The sequence below is a fragment of the Nipponia nippon genome, unplaced genomic scaffold (genome assembly GCF_047370975.1).
Source record: "Nipponia nippon isolate SJK-2023a ecotype South Korea unplaced genomic scaffold, ASM4737097v1 scaffold_14, whole genome shotgun sequence".
NCBI lineage: Eukaryota > Metazoa > Chordata > Aves > Pelecaniformes > Threskiornithidae > Nipponia > Nipponia nippon.
The window spans coordinates 12,822,416-12,848,875 of record NW_028262330.1 but is presented as its reverse complement, the minus strand read 5'-3'; the positions used below and the strand labels follow the sequence as shown (position 1 = coordinate 12,848,875).

The 26,460-nt window shown below is 45.3% G+C and overlaps 1 protein-coding gene across 2 annotated transcripts in view; it reads right to left on the bottom strand.

Annotated features, from left to right (window-relative positions):
- Positions 1–26,460, bottom strand: part of SHISA6 (shisa family member 6) — a 264,335-nt gene that overhangs the window by 234,386 nt on the left and 3,489 nt on the right. For both annotated transcript variants that reach the window (XR_015703346.1, XM_009463421.2), the window contains exon 2: positions 14,231–14,391. Coding sequence is in view for 1 of the 2 variants with exons in the window: in XM_009463421.2 (XP_009461696.2) it covers positions 14,231–14,391 (161 nt within the window). In the remaining variant the exon portion in view is untranslated. The remainder of the gene's footprint in view (positions 1–14,230; positions 14,392–26,460) is intronic.

The following is a 26,460-nucleotide window of genomic DNA, read 5'->3' as shown; positions in this document are numbered from 1 at the left end:
TTTGGTAGAGGATGTCCAACTGGACACTGCAGGGGTACCAGGGAATCTGCAGCATTAACACCGCTGGGAAAGAAGGCATAAAAAGCTGTGTGCTCTTCAGAAGAGGCAGAAAGAAGGGTGTAAGTGGCACTGAGTGCCAGGTGGAGAGAGAAAATTTGGTTTGACAACTTGGATAGAACAAAATCTGCTCAAATCAATAAAAAATGCTAGCCTGGATTTAAAAAAAAAAAAAAGTCTGCTCAAAATCCATGGATGAAATAATTATGGGGAAGATGTTAGAAAGGAGGTTACCATAGGACCTGAAGATTGCTGCAAACCTGCACAGTGGGACATAGGTTTCAATACGAATCTTTGTAATGTTCTGTGTCACATACCACTGAGAAGTGCGTCATTGTGGAAGAATTTAACTCCCACCTCCAGACCAAAGAAGTAACACCACTGCTAATAGGAAAGCCCAGTTATTTCTGGATGCAACTGCTCACACATTTCTCCATCAGTCAGGAGGTCCACCAGAGGTTATGCTGTGTGGGACTGGGGCTTGGTTGCATAATGCAGAGCTTTCAGAAAGACTCCAGCCAGAATATTGGTGTAACTTGACTTCAGAGAACAAAAAGAAAGATAAACCAGGGAGACAGTCTGGGACATCAATGGACTAAAGGCCTCAGAATCTGAATGTTGGAAAATCTGGAATTTCCTCAAATCTTGAGGCTGAAACTATCAAATCAAACCAAACTGAAGGTCTTGGCTGTGACAAATCTCCCATGATGCTCTCCAAAATCAAGGTTTGTCCCTATTTTAGATGTGTGACTCTGCCTCATACAAAAAGTCTGGGATCCTTGGAGGAGCAGCTGCTTTTTGGTTGGGAAATTGCAACTGTATTTGTAGAAGACTCTTGAGGGATGCTTTGCTGCTGCCTTTCAGAGTTTCACAGGCTGGCTCTGCGCAGACCAGCCCCACCAGCCATGCCAGGGGCTACAGAGCTGCAGGACTTAGGCTGGGAGGCAACTACATGCCCTTTCCAGCCACCAGCGGACAGCACCGTTTTCCTTTTTTGTCAGTCTAGAATTTATTGCCCCACTTGGATGGGAGCGATTCAGCTTCAGCACCTGCCAGCTACCTGTGGGCAAAGCCTCACAGGGCCTACAGGCTATCTGCAGAGGATATGAGGCACAAGGCACTGTCCTGGGTTACTGACAGTCTCCTGAAGGACAGGGCGATCTCCCATGTGATGTCACAGATGTCAAGTGACAGCAATAGTGCTATACAATCACTCTCGTGCATGTCTGATGGCATCACAACAACTCATGACAACTTGTCTAACCCCTCACTACAACTCTCCCACCCATAAGTCCTGAGAACAGCAAGCGTTGATCAGAACCCATACTTATCTACCTGAATCCTTTGACGGACAAGCCCACTCAGAACCATGTTAGGCAAAGGGAGAGTGGAGGCAAGTGGAGAGGCAAGTGGAGTCATTAGTCCAGCTCCTAGTGCTGCCCTCTGCCACAGCAGAGGGACTGAGAACAAAAAAGAAAGAACAGTAAGGTAGGTGTGACAGGAAGGCTCCTCTTCCACCTTACTTCCTCCAGCCATGTCACACCTGAAGTCCTCTGGGGTCATTCCTGTACCTCTTAGATGCTCATCAAGGAGGATGACCTACACAGAGTAAGCAGCCTCAGAAGAGAGAGAACATCAGCTAACTCTGTGCTGCATGGTTCTGCCAGCGCCAGACACTGAAGTGATGCAATGAGGGCCGTCAGAAACCTTGAAACTTGGAATAAGAACCTCTGAGGTCCACAGTGACCAACACCAAGGCAGCAGTGGGATGCTTCAGAGATGCAGGTAGTTGGAGCTACCTGACTGTAGCCTGTGCATCAAGAGCCCTTTCAACTTCCCCTCCCCATCCCTGCTTCCTGATCACTGAATATATTAATATTTAAGCAGGATTTAATAGAAAAACTTGTTCTGCTGAGCTGTGCAACCTGGATGCCACAGTCACTGCCAATGATCTCAGGCAGCCTGCAGCACTTCAGCTAGCTTAATGCTGCACTTAACCTACAGCACGGACACATCTCCACACCTTTCTTGCATCCTCCAGTCATCACAAAGACTAATTCTTTGCAGAGTTCCCCAAAGACCCTTCCTATAAGGGCCATAACACTGCTTGCTACAAGGAAGATGGGATGTATTGGTACCGGAATTTTGAGTGCAGGCTGCCGATGTGAACATTACAGGGATCTGGCACATTGCCCTGGGAATGACTGGGATTTCAGGTCCCTCTGGCAAGCATGATGTCCACAGTATAACTGTACCCTGCCTGTGGAGCTTGCTGAGAAATGCTTTCTTGGTAGGAAAAGGTGTGGATCCAGGGAGGAGAGATATGAAATGAAAGGAAGTACCCTAGAGGCTGCATAACTGCAGTTGGGAGACATTGGGTAGAAAGTCACAGATTCAAGAATTAATATTTATCTTACTGCCTTTTCAGAGGGGTCATTCCGAGCACTGGGGCACCGCTCTGTGACTGGCAGCAATTGAACATCTTGCGTGGCGTTTGTTTTAGAAAGCAACAGTTATCCACAGAAGTGATTTAACATTAGAAGATAGAGGTGTTGGCACAGCTGACAAACCAGGGACAGATTTGGAGAGAGAGCTGCAAAAGGCCATCCACATATATTAGAATTATTTTCCCGAGAAGGATTTGATGAGATGTGAACTACGTTATTTGCTAATGTTGCAGTACAGAGCCTTGTCCCAAGCCCAGGAGAGTCAGAAGGAATCTTTCCATTAAATTTTCTGATTGTAACTGAGATTGTGACAGATGTACTGCCTTTTCCTTCCTCCTCAAATATTTTAAATCAATCAGAAGAGTAGTTAGATTTGTTCTTTTATGGAGGAGAGCATCATTCCTTCTTAGGTATGCTCATATAAATAGCCACATGGGAGTCTTTTCAGATACCTGCAACAAGTAAGATGGTCTGAGGGTAATAAAGCTTCAGAGAAAAGGAAGTGAGGCAAGACCCACTAAATTCCCAAGCTACACACACGGCTGACGTGCCAGAAGGAACAGGGACTGCACCAATGATAAAAGCTGTTTGCAGCCAACAATAAAAGCTGTCTTCAGATCTTCAACATGAGCCAAACCTTCCTGCTGTCTTTCTAGAAAAAACCTCTTGCTGAAAGCCACCAGAAAACACCCCTGGCATATCCCAGAAGGTGGGAATACCCTGGAGATATGAGCATTGTGAAGGAGAGACCAAGAGAGAGACACTGCTGAAAGAAATGGGAAGGCAGCCCTGCAGACTCTTCCTCAACCCTTTGCTCTGACCAAGCAGAGCTTGAGACAAGATAATAAGAGACAACTGAGTAAGCCTTTTAGGATTTAGATGCCTTAAACAGAACGCTAATCAACTAGGTTTTCAGCGACTTGAGCAATATCTTCTGCTGGTAAATGCTCCCACTTCCCCCAGCCGGAGTCTTGCAAGGTCTCCGAAAGCTACACATCTGGATGTCAGATAAGCTATTCATTACATACTCAAGGACTGATTCATGAGAAGTTAACCATGACTTCCCCACTATTTATTCTCACATGTCTGTAAGCTGAGCTGGTAGTTCTCCATGGCAAGGTTGCAGGAGTTACATATCACTTTGAAAGCCTGTGTGCCACTGCTCTTCGTGCAGGCTGTGGCCAGTGATCAGATGTGGAGTTTATTGCTCCTAGTGATAATGCCAGGAATAAAGTAGTGAACCTTTGTTTCAGTACATTTTTGCGTAATTTTAAAGTCAACAAAGTCAACTGGGCAGCAAAGAAAAGAAGCTGATGGTGATGAAAATAGAGCATAGATTGAGTTGCAATATTTGGGCAGGGGTCCAACAAGAGGGGAAGGGAAGTTTACTGATTATGGCACATTCTTAATGGAGCATTGCTTCCAGCTCCTCACCTCTGTTTACACTTCTATCGAGTGTGATAGGATCAGCAATCATGAAATGGGGGAAGCTCAACATGTAGAATGTCCTTATAAAGATTTCATTCTTCACAGTGTCAAAAGCAACTAGTTGCATTACTTTCTGAAGGCCAATTTAATTGTTGTCAATACCAGTTGCAAATTGGCTTTAACATTTTAAATTGATGTTTTCTGTAAACTGCTCTGATTAATGGAAGAAAACATTGTGTTTCTGCCTTTCATCTGAAGATCTAATGCATTTTACAAACAATAATTGATCTAGCAAGACACATAGAGGCAAATAGGGAGAAGCAAACCTGCTACAGAAGCAATTTTACCCTTCCACAGCACCCAGCAGAGCTGCAGAATGGTACAGGACAGGACAGTTAGTTAGACAGTGGCCTTAGTTGTTTTTTTCCCTAAGGAAACTACTGAGCAGCTTAAAACTAAAATACATTAACTGCAGGCAGAATTGTTTTGATTGTAAAATGCCACCATGGTGTCAAATTTGAGTTCTGGAAAATCCCAAGCCTGCTGGCCTGAACCTCATCCCACTTCATCTCAAAGCACACGTAGCCTTGAAGGTGCTGATAGTCAGTCCCAGTTGGACACCAAGTTCCCAGAGCATCTAAGGACAGGCTCTCCTGCATGCTTGCTCACAGGCAACCTCGAAAACTCCTACTCAAGTCTACAGTTACATGGGACACAGCTCAGTGGTTACAAATTCAGCACTGCCTAAACAGGGTAATCCCTTCCAGCCCTACTCCTGATTGCGCTCCTACATTTCATCATATGACCTCTTCCTGAGCTGATTTTGCTGGGCTAATGAGTTAAACCAGCTGATGGAAGAATGTGACAGCACCAGAGTCAGTGCAGAGAGCAGTGGCCATGGCAGAGTACGTAAGAAGAACAGGACTGAGACCTCTGTTTCAATGGCAGAAGAGCCGTTAGGCTGACTCAACTGCCGGTGAAACTGGAGCTTGAGAAGAAGAATGGGCAAGCTTGCAGATTTAAATCAAGACACAGGTCAGGGCTCAAATGAAAACCCAGCCAGGAGCATGACTCCCCTTGCCTACTGCATCCTCAAGCCCCAGGTGACCTGCTGCCCTCCCATTGCTGGGGCTGGGGCTGAGCCTTGTGTTGCCTCCCCGCCCCTGCCAACACCCCAGCCCTCTTTCTAAGGTGCTCCCAGAGGATCGGAGCCTGGGCAGCTGGTGAGTGCTAAGATGGCATGGCAACAGCTTCAGCTCAGACACCCAGTGCTCTCCAGGGAAAGGACTATTGCCAGTCCTACCGTTTCTCATGGCACTCCAAATTCTCCAGAATACCTGTGTCAGATACTTGCTCTAATGGCCTTCTGCTCCCGATCCCTTCCCAGATATGAGGGGGAGGACAGAGCACAGGGTGAGGGGAACCACCTGGCTTAAACATTGTTCCTTCTTGTCACCCACAACACAGACTTTGTAGCCTGAGCAACATAGGATGAAGGCATGACCTGGCCTCCTTTCTTAGGCGTTATGCTCCAAAACTGTTTCTATCATCTCTGCTGTTGTATGTTTTGAGAACAGTATTTCTTTGCCATTCCCAATCCAGATGTACAGATTCAGGAATTGGGAAAGCATCCAAATGCATCAGGTTGGACCTCCTGCACACACACAGTCTCCACCCTCTGTAACTCCTTCTCAGTGCTCCTGGTCAGTGTTACTGTGACTCTCCTGCATCCATCAGTCTCACTTCCCAGGACCCCACAATCCCATCAGCCCTGGGATTTGCTCTTAAACCCAGCAACTGTTACAAATATCGAAGCCCGGTTCTGGGAAGGAGGCCCATGTGCTCCCACTCCTTTTTGTGTGCAGCAAGCAGGCAGCATGGGACATGGGGAGCTGATGCTGCTGCACAGTGCGATCCGGGACATCACTCCGTGTGTTGCAGCACATGCCCACAGCCGCTCTGTCCCCTGCAATGTGCAGGTCCCTGGCTGGTTACATGCCTGCATTAGACTCCCAGATTTTTTCTATGTTAATGCCTCTTCTACCCTGGAGCACGGTGCCAGAAAAGCCTGCTTCAATTAATTTCCACATTCTCCATTCGTTTTGTTGTACTGTTTTCAGCAGGTTGAGTTTCACTGTGATGCTTTGTTTCAAAGTAAATCTATATGCTTAATCCTCCCTCCTGCTCACAACTTGCATTAGTCTCTCTTAAAAAAAAATGCTGTTACCATAGTAACCTACAGTTTCTAGATATCACTGTGGATGATAAGCGCTGCTGTGCCTGGCCTTGTAGCTCTGGGACTCCACTCTGTCGAATGAATGCTAAATTCCACCAAAACACTTTTAGCAGGCACCTGATGTTTATTATACAGCTCTGGATGTTGCTACTCTGTTGTGGCTATGTGGTTCATGTGAGTATCAACACATTATACTTATATGTGTGTACATACACACACACTCCACCTACCCATTTTTTATCCCTGCAACAGCCAGACTTTTTTTTTTCTTTTCCTTTTTTTTTTTTTTACATTTTTTTCAAATTTGTCACTTGTTAGTTGTTTTCACGCATGAAACCTTGACATCAGTCATGGGACATATTTGGACGTGAAACACAAGAAACTCTTGCAAATGTTGTCGCTTTTTATTCTCCAGTAAGTTCACTGGTAAATATATTTGCAGTGGGGATATTTTGTTGTCTCATGTGTCTTGTTAGTGGGGCATAGTTTTCCCAAAGGTTCTTTTTCACAGATATTACCCTAAAACTTTACAGCTCACTAGAACACCCGGGAGACCAGAATACATCAATAACTAGAGGCAGAAGTAGGTGCAAACCCAGTCTCACCGAGGGAAGGAAGAGGCTGCGTGGCTCAGGAGAGCGCTGGCGATCACAGGCTGTACTTGTCAGTATTAGTGGGCAGCATGTGTTAAACCCTTACGGCTGCTCACGACTGAATATCCCCACAGCACCAGGTCCTAACCTCTGGCAGCAACAAAAGAGAGAGACTGGATGTCTCAAGCAGTAAGATTAAGAAAGGATAAGCGAAGAAATATTTAACAGTTAAAAAGACCCATTTGGAATCAGGGCAATTAAGCTCATTGCATTGTACTCATTCACCTGACTGTCCAACCCATCCCTCCTGTGTTTCTTGGATTACAAGTACTTTGGGACAAAGTCTTTGCTTTCCAATGCAAGTGTAAAAGCTCTTGCTTGCTGTCAGGATACCGGATTGAAAGAGTCAGGTCTATGCCTATGTGAAGATGCAGGAGGAATCATCCTTACACATTCAGAGAAGGACTAAAGCACACATTGCAGCACACATCCCCTCTGAGAGGTGCCGACCTGAAGGGAAAGTGGTGGTCCCAGGGCAAAACTGCTCTCTCAGTACCTGGGCAAAGTGCATAAATTACGCAGGGACAGATATTTACAAGGCTTTAGGCATTTATTTTGAAGTCAAGAGAAGATATTAACCCAAGTACCTTTTGAAGTAAGGCCCGTTGCCCTTCTGTGCTCCATTTCCCCGTCTGTAAAATGGAGACTGGCAATGCCACAGAGAGTGGGAGTTAAAGGGCATCAGCTAGGGTACTAGGGGTGAGTGAATACCTATGACGTCTAACACTGTACAGGCTAACTTAGGTCCTAAATAAGTGAGGAACCTCGATCCTTCACACCAAAGACGACAGCGGCTAGTGTCCTATCTTAGCTACCCTGCACCAGTTCCAGCAGCATCCACCTCTTCCCACTCTCTGCAGGACTGATCCTCCCTTTTGGCAATGGTATTTTGGATGCCAGGACACTGAGTAACTCTTACCCTGAAAATGTTCTGAGACAGAAAAATCTGACATTTTCTGGTGGCTCAGAAAACATATTAACCCATTTGGGATTTTCCTGGGAGGGAAAGCTGTGGGAAGCATTGGGGCTTACTGTAACAGGGGTGCGCTTGGGGGAAAAGGCAGATGGAGTGGCATTGAATTGCCTTATCTTCTACAGATCCTGGAGGTTTCAAAGCTGGTCCTGTTTCTTTCTTTTCAAATGTCAGTGAATGGCAACAGGAGTACAGAGAAAAGAAAAACCCTGCTCCTGGAACTCTCTGGGTGTTTTCCAAGTGGTTTCCCTAATTCTTCACCTGCCTGCACCTTAACTAGTTTCTTACAACAGAGCACAGGGGCTGTAAAATGCTACTGTGGGAACTGGGGGATCATTTTACACCTGCATTGTATTCCTCTGAACAGTTGTAAATGACAACACAAACTGTGAAGCAGCAGGGAATTTGAACGCCTTCTACATACATTTCTACACTGATCCTTGGTAAATTAATTCAAATAGTTGCTGGGGATTTGGGGGAGAAGCTGTAGAATTCAATGAATCAATAAAGGAAGCAATTTGAAGCAGAAACCAGCTGGAGACTTGGAGGAAAGGAGAAGAGGGGAAAGGGAGAAGAATGGACAGGGAGAAGGCATATGTAACCTGGAGGAAATCTGAGAAGCCAACCGCCCTGGCTCACTCTGGTCTTTAGAAAAGGGCCAGAGCCTGTGCTGAGCCCATAGCCCAGGGAGAGCTGGGCCAAGTGCGGTGATCTCCTCCCCTGTGCAATGATTAGGATGGAAGTACTCCCCATGCTGCTCTGCCTATATTTGGCTAGAGATGTTAGCTACAATTTCCATAAAGATTAAAGGCCTCTCCTGCATTTGTTCACATTCAGAACAAGCTCCGAATATGCCTCTGGGTGGAAGGCACTGCTGAAAACAGCACTTTGAATATGTACATCTCTGGAACATCCTGACTCAAATGGCTTATTAAAAGCCTTTCCAAGATATATCAGGCTAATCAGAGAGCTAGCCTGTGTTGTTTGCTGCAGTCGAAGTGGTAATCCTGTCAATAAGCTGTTCTTCACACCTGCAGGTACCTCTGTCCCTAGCACAGGTGAATAGCAGAAAATTTTTCACACTGGAAAATGACCCCAATTTACCCCTGAGGTCAGCTCTTCGCTGGCACATCTGGAGCTGGTTTCAGACCAGCGTATTCTGTTGGTGAGGCAATTTGATACTCTGAGAATTAAGAGGCCTAAAGAATATAAAACTAGGCCACAGTTGTTTCTCCAGCAAGTACAAAAAAAGAGTCTTGTCATTGCTCTTACAGCCTCCTGATCCTGGAGGTAGTCAGAAGCAGCATAATTCCAGACACAAATTTTACCTATCCGCCTCATGCTCAAGTAGGTGACATCTGGGGACCCTTCACTGATGAAAGCATTGCACAGTGGCAGCAAGGACATCCTTGCCCTGAACGTATTTGGAGAGATTCTCCTCCCACATAGCTTCTCACATCAGTCTAATGGTCCTGAGTATTCCCTCTCTCACAGGCTGGCAATACTGCCAAGGTGAATTGTATGAAAAGGAGCCAGAGTGGAAGAGCCAGAATGAGACTGAGAGTAAAGGATCAGTTCAGACCAAGTGCTGTCCTGGAGCATCATAGATTTGTACCAGCTGTGAGCCTGGGACATAAGCCTCCCTGACCCATAAGGATTTACCTAAACCAAGCCCATGTCCCATCATTATGATAGTACAACACTGATTTACACCAGCCAAAGATCTGTTTCAAATTCTTACTTGCAGTCTTTTGTGGTTTGGTCTCGGTTTGGAAAACAGTAATGAGATGGCTCCCTGCATGACTGTTAGGCCTAAGCTGGCTACCCCTCTATCACCAAGGCAGTCAGAAAACTCCCATCTGACAATTTCTGTGGGGACTGAATCTTGCAGGTGCTTTCCTGAGCCACCTTTTTTGATGAAAGCAAACCAACCCCTGGCATCTGTCTTTCAGAAGGCTTTCAGATATCCAAGGATGGTATTGGAGGTAGTCATCTGAGCTGAGAATCTATTCTTCATTTTTCCACTAATGCTAATGTCCATCAGCATCGCTGCAACAGGAGCTGCCCTCAACTTTTCTGACACATCGGTTGACTGTGGATGTTGCAGGAGGATTGCCTCTGGCTCAAACTCTGTCTCTTGTGCCAAATGCAGCACCTTCCTCTATAGGAGCACATTGCTACTTAGGTACGACATTTTTCAAGCCCGCAGGAACTATTGACTTTTCTCCCACCTACCCTCATTCTTGCTTATGTTTGCTGGCCATCCACTGAACAAATGAATGGCAATGACCTTCACAGCAGATGTCAGGACAGATAACGTGGCCAAGGAGAAAACATGGGGGAAACGTTGCTAGAGTTTTCCTTCCAACACGTCTAAAGATGCTACTGTGATGGAGACATTAAAAGTGCCAATAGATAGCTAGATGAGATGGATTTCCTGTAATCTCAGATTCATCATATTTTACCTGTTACTCACAATAGCAAACAGTGAACTAACAAGAGGTCTGTGTGGGCTGCAGGAGCGTTTCTTTCTACAGAGAGTGCTGTAGCTCATACTAATTAGGTGGTGCACAGCTGGAGAGGTGTGCTCTGACCCGAGCAATCTGTAGGCACAGCTTTCAGCTTTTTCTTATCTGCAAAGAGCCTACCACCACCAGAACAGCAGCACGGTATAAAAGCAATGAACAGAAATGTCAGTGGAAGTGAGGGTGGGTGGAAGGAGAGGTGAACTCTCCCCTGCCATCCCAGAAGGGCATGAGCTTGATTCTCAGAGGAAAGCAAAAGTGGCAATAATCTCTGGAGAGATGCTCTTCAGACACGTGGGACGCTCAAGCTTGGCAGAATCCAGCGTGGAAAATGTATTCTGCTTCTGACAACCAGCCGGCTCCCACACCACCTGGGGAAGGTGGCCATTGTAAAGCAGTACGCTGAAGACTTCTTGAAAACTAGCTGCCTTGTGACAATTGTGTCCATGTCTAGGACAGAGAGACCTACTTCTCTTTTTCCCTTAAACAAGCATTAGTTAGACCTGGGTTCTTCTATCTCAAAGATCAACAGAGAAGTACGGACTAAACCTAACACCAGGCCCTCCTGTCCCACAGCAGAGCTTAGAGAGTTCTCAAACCACCTGCTGTGAAGTGCCTGGGCAAATACACTGAGGACTTGGCCTTGGTCTTGAACTCTCCTTCAGGCATCTGCAACAGCTGGAGACAGTGTGCATGGCTTGGTAGCCTACCAGAGGAAGCTGTACATTCCCATCCTGTGATCTCCTGCTGTGACCATTTGAGGGCTGCCTGAGTGCTTGCAGGAAGGGTAGCAGCTGGCATGTGGGAGGTGGACTCCTCTCCATACTTGCATCAGGAAACACCAGGCACCACCCAGCAAGTTTTGTGCCGCAGACATACCCTCAGCAGCACCTGCACATGCTGCTTTGTTTGGACCTTACCGCCTCAGACACAGACCACTTCAATTTGTCATTGTCACCCGCAATCATTTTGTTCACTGACACCAAAGAAGCCTAATGGAAAAATGAAGCTATGGTTTATTTAGCAAGACTTAAGGGCACCCTTCTAGTTACAAGTTTGGAAACGAAAGTTCCAAGTAAAACAAATACAAAACTCAGTCTCAGCCTGTATGTAACAACTATAGTCCTTTCTGGTTGCTTAACCTCTCATACTCCGGAGTCCTGAGACAAACCACAGCCAGCAGACCTGATGCTTTTCAGGTCCCACTGCAAAACCCTACAGCTGTGGTCTTCTCAAGCCAATTTGCAGCACCAGTGAGCAGTGCTTTGCCTGGATCCTGCTACTGCATATTATTGCCTCTATATTTTACCCCAGCTGTCTCTCATTCCCCTCTTTTTATTTCTTTTCTTCCTCTCCTCCCCAAAAAGCAAGTATTGATGGTGACCCCTCTTCTACTGCCACACTTGGGCTTACCAGCTTTATTCTAGTTTAATGTGCTATAACCCATTCTTGTTTTCCAACTTTTACTTCCCTCCCAACCTAAAAGATTGTAGCACTCACTTATACAATTTCCTGATTAGTGCAATAATCTGAAGATTAGCTGAGTAACAGAGTATAGTTACAACGGAGCATTGTGCTGTTCTGCAAATGAAACAGTATAAAAAAACATTAACTGTATAGCTGGCTTATGAGCTCATGATCTTTTGTAAGTGATTAGCTTTCTGTCTCATATGATATATGAGGACATGTTAATAATGGACACAACTGAGCCAGTAACAAGTTCTTTTGGGCAAGCCACAAGAGCAAGTTTTCCCTTCCCAGCTTTGGCAAGGGCTCAGTGTGACATTTGGTCCAACTGGCTGCCCCAAGGCAGAAGCGATCAATTACCCCTACAGCTGGCAATGGCTGTGGAAGGCTGTGCTGGAAGTAAAGTCCCTCTCCTTTGTAGCTGGGTTTGTGAATATCTTCTTTCAGTGGGCTCCTGTTGCCTATGGCTTGCTGATTTCAGCCCTGACTGAACTGTAATGGCTTTTGTCCTTCACACAATCTGGGCAAACATACAGACAAGCAGAGGCTGAATGACCAGACCATCATCTTTAACAGCACGCCTTTTCCTTCCCAGTCATTTTACCTTGCTCATCTCATGTCACAGTCCTCAGCAAGGACCAAGTAGACTCCTTACGGGGTGCTGTCACTTTGTAGTGTGACCATTTGTACTAGCACCCCACTCACAATAGCTGTGCTCTGGTCCTTGCATCCTTGTGTACCTTCACTATTGTAGTAGTAAGTCTTAAAAATGTCTGTTGGAGGCATCAGATACTGACAGACACCAGAGAAGAACACTGCAATTAGGAATTCCCCTCACAAACCTTCCCATTTGCCTTTTCTCAGACTTGACAGTGCCTGAGCATGACACCTAATTCAGACTTCCAGTATCCAGCTGGTCTCTTTGCTGCAAGCAAAGAATTTCTTCTGTGTCTTCGTTCAGAATTTGCAGAATTTGCCTGCCCTAACTGACTAATGGGAGGCAATGGGAGGAGACAGGGTGTCTTCAGAGAGGGATTGATCTCATTGTAAGGCTTATGTCAGAGTTGTTCTCTGATGGTGCCTATACCTGGCCATAAACCCTCATTTCTTGTGTTCCTGTCCTGGGCCAGAATCACATATCCTCTCAAGAGCCAGTCCCAAGCCTTAGATATGCAAAAGCACCTTCTTCTATAATAGCTCACCTCAGGTACTGTTCTCCAGCCCAACATTTTATTTCACAGGTATAACTCTCTGGCTTACAAAATTACAGGGTTCACTGGCCTCTGAGTGAAAATTGGAGAGCAAAGAAATCCTTCCTAGTTCTCAGGGTAATTACTTTGTTCCCAGCAGCAGGAAAGGCTTCCAGAGAACACGGTCACCTGGTCCTGCCTCCATAGGGTGATGCACATCACAGCAAAACCCTTCTAATAGTCACCGCAACAAGGCAACGGAAACCACTGCCCTCAGTACTGGGCTCTTTCCACAAAGAGCAGAGCACATCGAGCCCTGCAGGTTGTGGAGCAGTCTGAGCTCCTGCTAGCTTCTTTCAGAAGCTTCCCCAGCAGGGACCATTAGCAAAACCTCCTCTGATCGCCGGGTGACGCAGGCCAGGAAGTGCCATCCAGAAACTTCTACGTGAAGCTGAATAGCTTGTGACTGAATGAGGGCATATCTTTGAGGCACACATCCAACTGCAACTCAGAGATGGCAAGTGATGGCAAGTCTGCCACATCCCACTTAACAAAGGTGGTCAGCAACCATCAAGACATTGTTTTGACACTTATCAATATATGAAGCATTAAATAAATCAGAACAGTATCTTTACTTAAGAGGCTGGCATCTTTGTGCCACTGGGGAAATCAAGGCAAAGAGCAGTCAAATGATTTGACCAAATTCACCCAGCCAGGAGAAGCTGGAAAAAAATTGCAGGTCCCAATTCCCAGGCCAATGCTCCTGGAGGACCTCAGGCCAGTGTCTTTAAGCTCCTGGGATACCTTCTAGGTCATCTTCCACGCTTTCCTCTCAGCACATGCCTAGAGTTCACCTGAATTAATAACGTGGCCCCAGTTATGTGGATTTCTTTCTTCTCAGCTGCTGTGTGCAGAGAGACAAATTATGCTTTATAGTCTGTGTGTTTTGTTGGAAATACACAATGTTCTAAGCTTAATACAAGCATTTTGGTATAAGCTGAATTTATACTTCACTGATTCAGAATTTTTAAAATGCCTAGAGAGAACAGCCATGCTGTTCAGCAAAAACCTTAAAGAATCATCACCACTGATCCTTGCACTCCTCTGCTCTGTCTGATTGCCTTTTAAAGTCATTTGTTATCCTAATTTTAGGTTTACAAAATCCACTATTGTGAAGTGTGATGTTCTGCTGACTTCTAACATACTACTGGTACAACCACCTCTGAAGAGAGAGAGCAGGAAAGCAGCACTTACCTGGGTTACTTTTGGAGGTGCGCACTGGGGTGTAATGGTTTTTGGAAGATGTCCTGACTGGGGTGTTTTCTTTGGGGGAGGTATCTATGGCCGAGATAGTCTCTCTTTCACAGTGTGCTATTGGGATTGGTCCCTGCTGCCTTAAGATGTCAGCCAGAGCCCTGGGGAGAGAGAAATAGGGAAAAAAATGTATTTTCACACAGTAGCTAGAATGGCATTCAGTAGTTTCACTTCCACAGTCACTGTGCAAATCCAGCAGTAGCTGGATTTCTACCATAAACAGAAAAAAGCAACAACAACAACAAAAAAATACGGCTTAAAAGCTCAGTTTCTTTTTGTGTGTCTGCTGCATGTATTTACAGGTTTGCCTGGCTATTATTTAGTTTTTCATATGCTTCCACTAATTCACTTCACCCCAGGGTTATGTTATCTCTCCATCATTTTCCTTGCTGTCAGTGACAGTGCAAATGAACTGTTCTCCATAGCATAAAGCACTGCCTTCATAAAGACTCACCACTGAACACACCAGAGCCCTAAGACTCAGGCACTGTGATCTTCTAGAGGTTACACCAAAACTGCCCTGCCCAAGCCAAACTTCTTTAAAACTGAATCAGATTGGGCATCCAGTCCCCACACTCCTTAAATCCTTGTTTTTTCTGCAAGAAGCTCAATACACAGCAGTGGTGGAAGTGGGTTTCTTAAAGGAGAACCAGCAGTCCAGAAGAAAAGGATTAAACCATTTTCATGGGTTAATGTCAACACAGCCATTAGCCTACCTTTAGCTTTTTGTCCATTAGAGATTTCTTTAATGGTACTGAGGTCTCTCTGCTATTCCCCAAGAAAAAGAAATGTCACACAGTTCAGTTGCATCCAATGTTTTCCCCTTGGATGAGTGCGATTTTTTTCCTCTGTGAATATCATGGACACAGTGGAACAATTATAGCATGAAATGCACTGATATTCTCAGTGCAGCCACAAGCTATCTATCTCTTGAGCCATAGGAAAAGGAGGAAGGGGGTGGCTTGCGTGGATTATAAGGGACAGTGGCATTTTAAAGATGATAGAGTTTGAAAGGTTCTTTTCTCTTGGCAGAGGGAATATGCCTAATGTCACCTCAGGTACCAAGAAAGATGTAAGGAGGAGAAATTCCTTCATTGCATATTGATGAGAATGATGCTGATGTTGCTCATATCTACTAGCATTCCTTAAATGCTGTATTTCTGGTCCTTCATATGAGAAATAGTTTGGGACCTGAGTCCCTTCCATTTTCCAAATCATTTCCTCTACAGACTGCTATCTTTGTCCATAATGAATTGCAACGCTTATGTGCTCTACAGAAGAAGGGATCTTAGAAGATCTCAGAGGCTCCAGAAAAGGATTACATTAGTTCACAACCACCCTGTACAGAATAATAATATTTTTAACCTTATTTGATTATTTATTGTTTGTAGACATAGCAGGCATAGAGGCTATAACCAATCATATGATATGGATATGTACACACATACTGACACATATGGAGTAAAGGGGTTGTCACACGCAGGGACATGAGAGCAGATTTTTTTTTTGTGCTAAGATAGGCTCAGAGAGAGGCGAAGGTGGCAACAATAAGAGATAGATACTTAGCCCTGTCCCAAGTCAGGGCTTCTTTTCTTTACTCCTATGGTTATTCCTCACTGAAGAAGAGGAACTGGTATTTGGTGTTGCCCAAAAGACGCTGAATTCCCATTGATTGACACAGGCCTGTGGGTGCTCACCATCTTTTACAATCATGCCTGAGGTATCTCGAACTGGTCACCAACTTACAGGACATGTTTGAAATTTTGGCCCCTTGCCCAAGGTTGTATAGAACATGAATGGCACAACAAGGGCCTGAAGCTGGGGCCTGAGGTCCCTGCCCTATGCAATACAGCACGGTTCCCTCCTGAGAAGAGGATTCATTCAACGACTAGTAATCCTGATGGCTTTTCTAGGCAAATACCTCCCCACTGTATTACAGATCTTGCTGATTGGGGAGGATGTGGGAAGATAATGAAGTCTGTCTATTTGGCACCAGCATTCTGTACATCCCATTGGAGACAACACATTTTCTAAAGACAGCAGGTTGGCAGGACTGAGCCCTTAGCACATATCTCCAAGATATATTAAGCATCAGATGACCATTTAATGGTATCTGTAGTACAGAAATGCTAAGAGTCATTTTTCAGTCACAGAGATTGTATTAGGACCATTATTTACTAGCTCATAGTGGCTTGGGCTCATTTTGAACACTTGTAGAAGACACTCTTAGTGTCAAGAGTGCAATCACTCAGAGTACGGAGGCAGATGACAGTGTGGATAACACTAAAACACTATATACCACTTAGCTTAATATCATAGACCCAGCTGGGCAGGAAAGGTCAGGTCGGGGACTGGTGTACGCTCAGAAGGGGCTGTGTGGGATGAGGTACACAGAGGCAGTTCAAGAAACTCAAAGATAAGGAAGTGGAGCTGGAGGTATTGGTGGGATGGAAATGGAAGAGTACAGACCAGTTCTCCCTGGAGCTGAGTTGGTTTAACTTGACAAAGAGAGGCTAAGAGAAGACCTACATTCCACTAATGGCAAGCTGCAAAGGAGACACAGCAAGGCTGTTCTTGGAGGTGTAAGGCAAAGAAGACAAGAGGCAATTAGCACGTGTTGCAATAAGGGCAATTCCACTTGGTTATAAAAGAAAAAAAAGTCACAGTGGGATAGCAAAATACTGAAACAGGGACCCAGAGAGGCTGAGGGATCTCCATCCTTGGAGGTCTTCAAATTCAGCTGGATAAGGCCCCGAACAACCTTGAAGTTGGTCTTGCTTTAAGCAGGTGGCAGGATGAGGGACCTCCAGAGGTCACTTCCAACCTAAATTCTGCTACAGTTCTGAGCCTAGGACCACCTTATACTGCAGGTCACCTTTTTTCTCCTGACGCTATTGTCCTTTCTCCTACTATTATTACTCTCTGAATGGGGTTTGATACAGCCCCAAGAACATAGCTTCCCTACCTCCTGGATGGACAGTTTACCTCCATTCAGTAAAAATAATGGAGGCAATTGAAGTGAATATACCCTGAAACAATTGGAGCTGGTGAGAAGTGCCTCATCCTCTCAGTCATTATCTACCTGAGAGCCGAACCCTGAGCCTGCTGCCCTCCATGCGGACAAAACCATGTGTCCAGGATAACATTTCAATTTGTGAACTGTTTCTCATAAAACTATGCTTGGTTGTACCTTGGTTACAGCCAGGACCTGAACTTACTGATCCTTACCACAAACAAAAAGGCAACTCATGATAAGAACAAATTTAATCCCTTCTTTGTTTTTCATCCTGAAGGAATAGTAGTAAGAGCTACTCTCTGGGTTAGTTGTTGATCACAACATAACAAGGAAATGATTTCTAGTTGGGTGCCAGCCACATGGAAGGGAGGAGACTGTTACGCTCAGATGATCAGAAGAAATCAAAGGTGATACTCAGGAAAGCGATGTCTGCCATGTTGGACTATACATGAGATAAATTGAACATAACTATCAAAAGCAGACCTAGCTCATAAGTGTATGGGACTAAAACAATGTGGGTTCAGCAATGCTGAAGGTGTAATATTCTTATGCCCTAAACACACCAAACAATGTCCTGAGTGCTCACTCTTTGTCCTCCTCTTTAATGTCTACAGAGAGAAAAAAAGACTTCAGCACCAGCAGAACAAAATATTATAGGTGGAGGAGAAAGTCAAACTTGGATCAAACTGGTTAGTTCCTTGCCAATTCAATCATATCGCTGTGTGTGATCCAGTTTATTTCCATAAAGCACAGAGGGCTGAGTCCCACGCTGGTGGAAGGTCAGCCACACTTAACTGAGGAAGGATTTGATTGGTGTAAGTCTCTCGGGTACAGCTGTCTAATTGTCCACTGCAAAAGCTTCAAGCAGCGTAACAGTCACTTGAAATATTTGGGTCTTACATGTGCAGCCATTTGGGTACAATTAGTCCCACTGATGTCAACAGCATCCTAATCACCTGTACAAGGCTATGAGACACTTCAGAAATCTTTCTATGATGACACATCTCTTATCTCAGGAAACCAAACCTCACTGACTGGAACGTGTTACCTGTGGCAGCGGATGGAGTAGCCAGAGTTGCGTAACTGTACGATCATATCCTGAGATAATGATTTATGACAGCTTTTTCATTAACGTCATTTATGTGAAAACACTAAAGCTTCTTTCCACGTAAACCCAGAATAGACATACTGACATCAGGGATGTTGTTCCAGACCACTGCTGGACTAGCACCATGGGAGAAAAACCTACTGATGTCTTGTACGGCAGGACATCCCAAGGCAGAGCAGGTCAGGTCCTACTCTCAGGTGCATCAGCAGGGAAGGCTTTCATGCAACTCTGACTAAGTGGGTACTTTGGGAAGAAACACAGTGGGATGAAGTCAGGAACCCTAATGCAAAGAAGCAGTTGTCTTGTTGGAAATACAAAGGGCCTAAAGGGATGGGTGTAAGTAGTAGGATATCAACGTTGAGCATCAGCTGAGGCCTCGACGTTGAAAGATGAAATCAACAGACTTTGCTACAGAGAAAAGAGAGTGAAGGCAAGGCAAGCTGGGAGAGGGGCAATGGCAGGGAGTGACAGAAAACCAAAAGAGAACAAGGAGAAAGTGAGCAGAGTAGTATAAAATGAAGGAAACAGAGAGGAACAAACCACAGTAAAGACCAGGCAGGGTGTGAAGTCCAGCAGATATGTGGAGGGTATTCACCTCTCAGTCCTAGCATGGAGACGTGGGAAGGGAGAGAGGAGCTTCTTTGTGTAACAGGGAAGTAAACCATCAGTAATGATTTTTCAGGCTTGAGAGAGGTGATCCTTTCTCTCTACGTAGCACTAGTGAGACACATCTGGAGTGCTGTGCCCAGTGCTGGGCTCCTCATGCACATCATGGAGTGGGTCCAATGAAGGGTGACAAAAGTGCTTAAGGGCTTAGAGCATCTCATATATGGGGGAGAGGCTGAGACAGCTGGGACTGTTCAGCCTAGAGAATAAAAAGCTCAGGGGGATCTTATCAATATGTATCAATAACTGATGGGAGGGTGTAAAGCATATGCAGCCAGGCCCTTCTCAGTGGTGTCCAGTGACAGGACAAGAGGCAATGGGCACAAACTGAAATACAGGAAATTCCACTTAAGTGCAAGAGGAAACTCTTTTACAGTGAGAGTATTTGAACAGAGAAAGTGTCCCAGCAGGTCACAGAGTCTCCATCCTTCAAAAACATTCAAAACCCAATTGGCCACAGTTCTGGGCAACCTGGTCTAGCTGACCCTGCTTGGAGTCCAGACTGGATGATCTTCAGAGGTGGCTCCAACCTCAGCAATTCTGTGATTCTGTAGATTATGTGTAGGCAAACCAGATTGTCCCACTGGAGGGTCCAGCCCCAAGCACCCTAAAGAAACGGGCTCAAAACACAGCAGAGAGAACCCCCACTAGGGAGCTGATCCCAATCCTTCTAGACCCAGACTAAAGCAATGACTCCAGTGGAGTTTCTTCAGGTTAGGCAATGCCATTGACAGCAGACTCAGGCTCAGAGAGCTCCAAGTCCATTTTTGTAAGTGGCCCTTCCTATAGTAGCTTTCACACTGTGAAACGCTCCCATCTTCCACAGCCACTACACTTCCACAGCTTCCTGACCTCAGCAATTCCAGCATGGTGATTTGCTTGTCTCCTGCACCCATGGGGAGAAATTCCTGGCTCATAAGTGTTCTGTGGACTGAGGGAGGAAGGATTTGCTTGATATCACTGTGAAAGCTTGAGGCAAGGCTGGGACCAGAACCCACAGTTTCCCTGTCTAGTGCCCCTTTCACTGGCCAAGGAAGCTCCATCTGAATAAACACATCCCAGGTATCCCTGGCTGTTTATCAAGTTTTTCCAGGACCTATCTGTGGAAATGCAGAACTCATGTCAGTGCCCCAGGGCTGGCAAGGACTTTATGGACTGTATTTGATGGCGATATCTCTAGTTCACACAAGACCCTCTGCTCTTGGGCTGGAGAGAAAAAACACACAGATCCTGGGGAGACAGGGAGAAGCAAAGAGCTGAAACAGAGAGGAATGTCTGGTTTAAGAAGTCAGTCTGCAACAAATTGGCATTTGCCTCTGCAATGAGCTCTGAGACACATCGGATAGTGTGACAGGAGGGAGTGCGGTGCAGAAGTAACATTCTCCTGCAGAGGCTGAGGGATCCTTGTAGCCAAAGAGAACATGAAGTTGCAGGGGCTGTGAAGGACCAGCTCGCTTTAGCACACCCTGCCACTCACCAACCCAGCTGAGGCCTGCTGCCTTAATTACCAATGAGGTAACAGCAGGCTGGAGGAGTGCTGTCCTTCACCACAGTCTTTTTTGAAAGTAGTGTCCTGTTTTCCCAATATGCACAGATTTTCAACACTAATTGATAACTGAGTGTGGGCACAGGTATCCCTTCTACTGAAGACAAGGGGAGCTTTGCTGGCAGCTCCAACAGGCCGGGATGTGGCCTATGGGAAATAAGATTGGAGTAGAGAGGTCTGCAGATGCTGGATAGGAAAAGGAGATGGGAAAAGCTGACTATTTCCAGTAGCGCAGATTGTACACATGCAAAACTTCACTCAGTTGCCTTCTGAAAATCCCTTCTCTTGGAGTCTTCATGTATGGGGTGTTAGAAAACAGAATTGCCTATTCCAAGTGCCTGTGAATTTGCGGAAGAATGGAAAAAGAATGACCAAATGGAACTGGCAGAGCACAATAAAAAGAGCAGTGTCTGGCTGAGCTAAAAGCCTGCTAAAAGCATAGCTGTGATGGAGTTTGTGGCAGAACTCCAATCGACTTCAGCACAGCCCGGATTTCACTACAAGTCTTTAAAAAAGGAGTGAGGTTAAAGACTCCCCTATGCTCTCTTACTAACCTGGAAAGAAAGAGGCAGTTAGGCTGAGAGAGGTGATTTATCCAGCCATGGAGCCAGCTCACCTGGAAGGGACAGGTCTCTCCAAGGCAGAGGGATTTCAGTCAGCGGCAAGTCGTGCAGAGCACGGCCGTGCATTATTCATTATTCGGTTTGGCGCCTGTCCCCAGACCTGCTGTGCGCCTTGTGAAGTTTCAAGCACTGACCACGCAGAGCCATGTGCTGCCCTTGACTGAGCTGGGTCTGTGCTGTCCTATGAGATGGGCTCCCACACTGCAGCTTCTGCCAGCTGAGTGCTGCTTGCCCATGTTATTCCCGCATGCTAGCTGTGAAACTGCGGACGGGAAGGCAAGTGTGCACTGCTTTCATCAGTTCTCCCCATTTCTGCTGCCTCCTTGGCATCACCCCCAGGGCATGTGTCTGGCCACACTCTCTGACAGTGCTCTGATCTTCCTACCAGAAGGATGGGTCTTTAATTGATTACACAAACACCACTGCAAACTGATACACGGAGGGAAACACAGGGATGCTGCTGCCAGCAAACCCCTCTGGAGGCAGCCTCCTTCATCTGGAAGCAGATCTGCCAAAGCAGATCTTGTTTCTCAAAGTGCAGGGGCTCAGCAGTGTACTAGAGATGCACCAGTCCCAGGTCAACAAAAGAGATAACTGGGCTCTGCAGCTGCCAGAAACAAAAGCAGTTGGTGTTTCAGAGCAGGGTTTCTGGGGAGGAACACTGGAAATGGTTTTTCACAGTAACCTGAGTGGGCATGTGGTGGACGTCTGTGTGTGTGTATTTGCGTGTGTGTGTGTACAAGAATAGGTGAATGCACCCATGGAGTTAAGAAGGGAAAAAGACTAAGCATTAGGACACCCTTCCAAGAGCGAAGCATTTGTGCACCTGCAGCCAGCATAAGTGAGGAAATATTCTTTCTTAAAAATAAATACTACATCGAAAAGTCAGATGTCTTCTGAAAAATCCTTATGCCAAATACAAGAATTAATTGTGAAGCTCCTGGAATTTAGTCTGGCTTTAATGACAAATCTCACTGAAAGCTTAATTACGGATGTACTAAGGACCATATTGTTACCCCAGATTATAACAGTGGAATGAGGCTGGCAGTTTTCCTGACTCACTCTTCTTGGTGAACTCAAAACTAACACACAGGTGACATACTTACATTATAGATACACACCCATTGTATGAAGGCATGTATGTGGAAAATACATTTCATCTGAAACAGAACTATAGGCATTACACTGAGGAATCAACAAGGAAACAACTGTTGCTGTGAGCTCATCATCTCTCCTGTCTTTATAACATGAGGTGGAATCAGCAACTGGAAAGTAAAGCTCTTGTCTTTGGGACAGGTTCTTTAGGCTATATATGAAGGGTAGTAACTGCACATCTTACACAAGTACTTTGCACGTCTAACACTAATATATAAATTGAATAAGTCTCTTTCTATTGCTGTGATATGGGCAAGGAATTGACTACAATCACTAAACCCACAACGGGCAATACTAGTTCCTTTGAATAGTGATACAGCAGGTCCAAAGAGAAAGAAACGACTATGTAAAGATTTTGTAATTAGAAAGTTAAAATAAATCTTTCCAACTCAGAGTTTCTTCACAGAGAGCTGTTATATTGAGCAGAAAGTGGCCAGGACACTGGGTCAAGATCTACCTCTAAAGTATTATTAGGCTTTTTAGGGACAGCGAGTGGCGTGCAGAAGTGGGTGCCTCCAGGAGTCATGTCCCCCAGCAGCACCGAAGGTGCAGCGCTCCTTGCAAGCCAGAGAGCAGGCTGCCACCTGCTGTACTGTCGCGACTGTTCCTCAAAGCATCGACCTTCCCTCGCTGGCTCCGGCCCCGCTGTCAGCCCAGCTTGGGAGCGCAAAAGGGAGGCTCTGGAAAAGAGACGCACCCAGAAAAGAAAGCACCGGTGCTGGGAAGAACTGGAAGCAGTGTTATTGTACAGAAAAGGAACTCAGCACTGGTCTTGATCGTGGAAAGAAGATAAAATAAAAATAGCAGGTCTTGCTAGGTATTTCACAGGCATGAAAGTCTGCAGGAATTATGCTAAGAGCTAAGCTCGTACAGTTTTTTAGTCTGTTGTGGCTTATGCTTGTGTATCTGCAAGCACAAAGCCAGTAATGGCTTGGTGGATATGCAGCGCTTTGAAAAACACGAGTGCACACAGAAGCGGTTTCACGCACACAGAAGCGGTTTCATGCACAGATATCTATTTTGCACCAAATCCTACATTGTAAGTGCAATTAAGGGACTTTAAACTTATTGAAGAAAACCGTACTTTCTCTGAAGAGCCCTATCATTGCAACAAAGGAGGTTGGAGCAAGAGCTAAACTACAGCAAAATATTTATTGTGAAAGAATTCCAGGCTTATCTGTCTGGGTAATGAGACATTTGAGACCTCCGTGCAATACATTGCACAGAGATCTAAGGAAATACAGATTGCCCATGTGAGTAGGGGCAAAGGCAAGCAAAAAAGCACCATGATCTCATTTTCCTGATAAGGTTCAGATCTTCTTATGTGAAACACAAGTTTTAAAAGGCGTCTGATCTCTAAAGACACACAGATCAACTGTTAGATAAGGATATAAGAGATTACAAAACTAAAAGAAATAGAAGTTCAGAGCTAGACTGAATTCCCTTGACACCTTATGATGGAGGGTGACTAATAGAAAAAGTTAATTAGAAAGCAGAAAAATATCAAATAAATGGGAATTAGAGACACTGAAATGATTTGGTGAAGGTAGCATGGTTTCTGAGAGTAGTCTCTCTTACTGGGAGAAGTTCAAAAAGAAAGGAGAAGACTCAGAAGCAGCCAGTGGAAGTCTGTAGCCAGGCAGCCTCTGTGCTGTTACCAAAGCCAGTCTCTTTATGAAATAAATTCAGATAGGAAAGCATGGCAAAAAAACCAGCCACCAAACTGTGCAAACTGTGTCCAGAGCTTCAGACTGAAGCTTCCCCAATACATGTAAGTGAAGCAAAAGGAAAAAAATTTTTGTACAGGTACATGCATACATCCTTGCTTTGATTTGGCTAGCTGGGAATGGGCAATTCACCAATGCAAACAGGACAAGACTCAGGTCTTCTCCCTGCACAGGAGTTACCCCAACTACACTAAGGTGTGGTATTGGTTTGAAACAGAACTAATCATAAGTAACTTCTCTGAGGCCACAAGGTTGTGCTTTTTTCTGTTTTACCTTAATCAAGTCTCACACATGCTTGCAGACCTATATTCTGTGCACTATGGGAGGGATAGGACACTTTAGAGAAGAGACTCAGAAACCATCAGGAATAAACAATACAAAGCAGGGCAAAGAGCAGATGAAAGGCACGTGAGTGATTCAGATGAATGAGAGAGAGTGGACTTAAAAAAAAAAAAAGCAGAGCATAAAAATAAATCAGTGGGAAGAGAAAGAAAGCAGTGACAGCATCCAAGAAAGAAAATCTTCTGTATAGTCCCTACGGCGGGGTGTGTGCTGTCAGCACTCTCTCCCTGCCCTGGGGAGGTATGAAGTTTGATTGTTTGGCTCAAGCAACACACACCAGCAGAGAGCAGAACTGACTGAGCCACCTGTGATCACAGTTTGAAAAACTAAGTCTAGAGATAGGCAGGTTTCACAAGCTCGACTGTTAGCGAAGAGGGCTGAAACTAGCTACCCTCCAGTGACCCCTCTAGCACCCACAGGACCCAAGAGCTGTGGTGAGATGCAGCCTGCAGGAGGATAAAACCTCCTGTATTTTAAGTTAGCATCAGGGAAAACAGTGCATGCAGCCTTCCCATATCTGTGGACAAACAGATCCATTGCCTCTGATTCCTGTTGAAATTCAGAGCCACAGAGTAAAAACGGCACGAAGTTGATCAATTTAACTGTGGCCTCCACACGGGAAAAGGATGTTCATTTATAAAAACAGTCACTGTTACTATTCACAGAGCAGAGGATGCAAAGGCAGAGACGAAAGAAAAGAGTAGCACAAATATCTTTCCTCTTTGTAGCAACAAAGATGCCCTAGGAGCAGGGTAACGTGAAGCACTCTGAGCAGAAGGTGCTTGTTTCCCTTCTCCCTTTCAAAAGCCAAAACACTCATCGGACACACTCTGTGCAAGGACGGATACAGAAGATGGCCTTTTAGCAGGATACAGAGCTAGTTTGCTGGGAAAAATCCCAACACTGCTTCTCAGCAGCTACATGGGAACAGCTGGGCTTGCACCACTGCCCCAGGGCCATCGCTGCCACTGTCTCCCTCCGGCTTGCAACTGAGGGCTTCGGCTGCCCATGGGCAAGCAATTGGTGACATTTCAAACCCTAGCTGCAAACTGTAAAGAGTTTCCAATTTGTGCATCCCTAACTCAGCAGAGAGTGCAATGGTTGCTGTTGCTGAGGGCTAAACAGGGGTCATAGAGAGATACTACTAGCAGTGAATTATTTATGTACTGTAGCAGGGGGATGTAGGGTCACGGCCACGGGAAGAGAATATTCTGGGTCACCCCTCCTTGCTATAGGAAAACATACCCAGCTTTGAAAACAAACAGCTGATATTCCTCGTTCACCGTCAAAGATTCTCTAACTCATTCTCATACTGAAAGTAAAGCAAATACTCTGCCCACATAAGAAATGTTGGAGCAAAAAACACTGACAAACTGATAAAAACAAACCATCCTCACAAATGCAGTCAGAGAGCAACAGCAGACAAAACGTTGCTGGGTATAGCTCTCAGAAATCAGCCCCAGTTTCTATCTGGAGCCCAGCATGCATTAGTTCTGGCTGCGTAACTCCAAAGCAAGATCCAGACAAGAGGCAGTCATATATGGTCAGGCTGAAAGATCCTATAATCATTAAAAAATCAGCTAAGTTTGAAGCATTACGAGTGTTTCTGCAAAATATGAATATTTTAGCTCCTGTTTTTCAAAGCACTTCCACTTACTGCTCTTAGAAATGAACTTAAGTATCAATTACTGGCACTGTTCAGCCTAGAATCACAGCAGTGCCTCTGCTTTAAAGGTGCGTGGTAGTGCCTGAAAACAAGACTGGGTTTTCAGCTCTGAAATGCACATGCATATCTCAGTGCACAGCCAGCCTTTCATTGCACATGAGTGACAGTTCTCCTGTGAATTTGTAAACCCTCCTTTCTATCAAAAGACATAAAATGAGTCCTGCCTCCATCAAAATGTTCTTTCTAACTGAGTTAATAAGGATTTGCTGTAAAAGCTGGATGAGAACTTAGCAGAGAAGTAACATCTCCACACAGTACTGC